Raw genomic sequence first — 2,403 nt, 5'->3', positions numbered from 1 at the left:
CGATCTCCTGACCTCATGATCCGCCCATCTCGGCCTCCCAAAGTGCTGGGATTACAGGCTTGAGTCACCGCGCCCGGCCAAATTTTTTTTTTTTTAATTAGCCAGGTGTGGTGGTGCGCACCCGTGGTCCCCAGTACTTGGGAGGTTGAGGTGGGAGGATCACTTGAGCCCACAAGGTCGAGGCTGCAATGAGCTATGATGGCACCACTGCACTCCAGCCTGGGTGACAAAGCAAGGCACTGTCTCAAAATAATAACAACAATAATAAATATGTGGTTCCTCTGCTTAAACACCTCTTGTGCCTACTATCTCACAGTGATGGCCAAGTCCTCCAGCGACCTGTGGTGTCTCACTGCCACTCTCTGAGCCCCAGCCCCTTACCACTGCAGGTATTGGAATTTGTCCTTCCCTCTCCAAGAGTCACCATGGTGCTGCTCCCTCATTCTAGGTCTTTGTTCAAATGTCAGTTTTCCTTTCTTTTCTTTCTTTCTTTTTTTTTTTTGATACAGGGTCTCACTCTGTCACCCAGGCTGAAGCACAGTGGCATGATGAGGCTCACTGCAGCCTCAACCTCCCAGGTTCAGGTGATCCTCCCACCTCAGTCTCCCAAGTAGCTGGGACTAAAGGTATGTCACCATAACCAGCTAATTTTTGTATTTTTTTTTTGTAGAGGCGGGGTCTTGCCATGTTGCCCAGACTGGTCTTGAACTCCTGAGCTCAAGCGATCCTCCCACTTCAGCCTCCCAAAGTATGTGAGCCACCATGCCCAGTCTTGATCAAGTTTGATCAAGCATTTTCTGATCTCCCTGTTGAAGGTTGCCCTGGCCCCTCCCACACGCATTCTCCCTTTCCCTGCTTTGTTTTCCTTCCTGGCACTTGGCACCCCCTGACATCACAGTTTGCATCCTCTGTTCCATGAAGGCTTGCTGTCTGTCCATTTGTGGCTGTAACCCTCATCACCAGCACAAAGCCCAGCACAGAGCGACTGGTCTGTAATAAGTATCTGTTAAGTGTAGAGCTGAATGAAAATGCTTTCCTGGCCACACCAAAGTTTAGGACAGCACTCTGTGTTGGGACAGGGAATGGAAACCCAAACTGCATACCCAGGAAGGGGAGTGGAGAGAGAATGAAAGAGCCCGAGACTGATGCTCAGGAATCAGGAATCCCAAAGAGGAAGGTCACCCATACTCAGGGCGAGGGGGAGAGAAAGGTCCCCATCTTACCGACTTCTCCCATCACCCGTAAGCCCTCCTGATAGTTGGGGCCACCTCTTCGGACAAAGACTGTTACTTCGTGCTCCTTCAGGGGGCCCTGGTAATCTCGAATTGCTCTCACGATGCCCTGGAAGCCCAAAGGGACATGTGACTAAAAACCAGGCAGCCATAACTCAGTGATTTATAACCAGAATAAACAAATGTACCAGGTGTATGTGACAAGGGCTGCTCCCCAGGAAGCATGGGACTACGCACAAGCAGCCACGGCCTGGGATATGATCACTCAGAATGTTGCTGAGGTGGGAACGTGGGGTACCCGGGATTGACACCCCTTAATGTCACGGAGGCTCCAGGCCTCCATCGTCAGCAAGGCCTTGCTGGTCTCTCTTTTGTTCCGTCTACAGTCATTACTGCCTCCTACTACATTTTCTTTGGTGGGGATATCTATGTTGGGCTCTATGCAAGGGTTCTCAGAGGTACTAAGACATAGTCAATGTCCTACAAAAGCTTCTTAAGTGATGTGCGGAAACAGTTCTTTTTTTTTTTTTTTTGAGACAAATTCTCGCTCTGTCACCCGGGCTGGAGTGCAGTGGTGCGAGCTTGGCTCACTGCAACCTGTGCCTCCCAGGTTCAAGCGATTCTCCTGTCTCAGCCTCCCGAGTAGCTGGGACTACAGACGCCTGCCACCATATCAGGCTAATTTTTTTTATTTTTGGTAGAGATGAGGTTTCACCATATTGGTCAGGCTAATCTCAAACTCCTGACCTCAGGTGATTCATCCACCTCGGCCTCCCAAAGTGCTGAATTACAAGTGTGAACCACCGTGCCCAGCACAGTGTAAGAACAATTCTTACAATGGATATCCACTTTGGAAAAATGAGAGGGTGGAAAGGTGTGTCCAGTTATGTTTCTCAAAACATAGGCTAGATTTTGAGCCTGGAGTCTGACTTCTGTCACCCAAGGCATTTCACACAAAGCTCCATGTACAGTACCTGCTCCAAACCAAGTGCCCTAACCAAGCATCAGTGCAGGGCAGCTCCGAAGTTAAATCAAAGCTGCTGAGGCTCCCCTGTCCCAGATTTGTCTGTTAAATCAGGTCCAGTTATGGACACCCTGTTTTTGGCAGGACTGATGGGGTCTGGTCCCACATTTTATTTATTTATTTATTTATTTATTTATTTATTTATTT

At 49.0% G+C, this 2,403-nt stretch overlaps 1 protein-coding gene across 1 annotated transcript in view; it reads right to left on the bottom strand.

Annotated features, from left to right (window-relative positions):
- Positions 1 to 2,403, bottom strand: part of ACLY (ATP citrate lyase) — a 59,952-nt gene that overhangs the window by 38,743 nt on the left and 18,806 nt on the right. Inside the window, exon 11 of the mRNA XM_011929940.1 lies at positions 1,224 to 1,341. Within this exon, the coding sequence (XP_011785330.1) occupies positions 1,224 to 1,341 (118 nt within the window). The remainder of the gene's footprint in view (positions 1 to 1,223; positions 1,342 to 2,403) is intronic.

The sequence above is a fragment of the Colobus angolensis genome, unplaced genomic scaffold (assembly GCF_000951035.1).
Source record: "Colobus angolensis palliatus isolate OR3802 unplaced genomic scaffold, Cang.pa_1.0 Scaffold83, whole genome shotgun sequence".
NCBI lineage: Eukaryota > Metazoa > Chordata > Mammalia > Primates > Cercopithecidae > Colobus > Colobus angolensis.
Note: the sequence above shows the minus strand (reverse complement) of the source record. Positions and strands in the feature narration are given on the sequence as shown.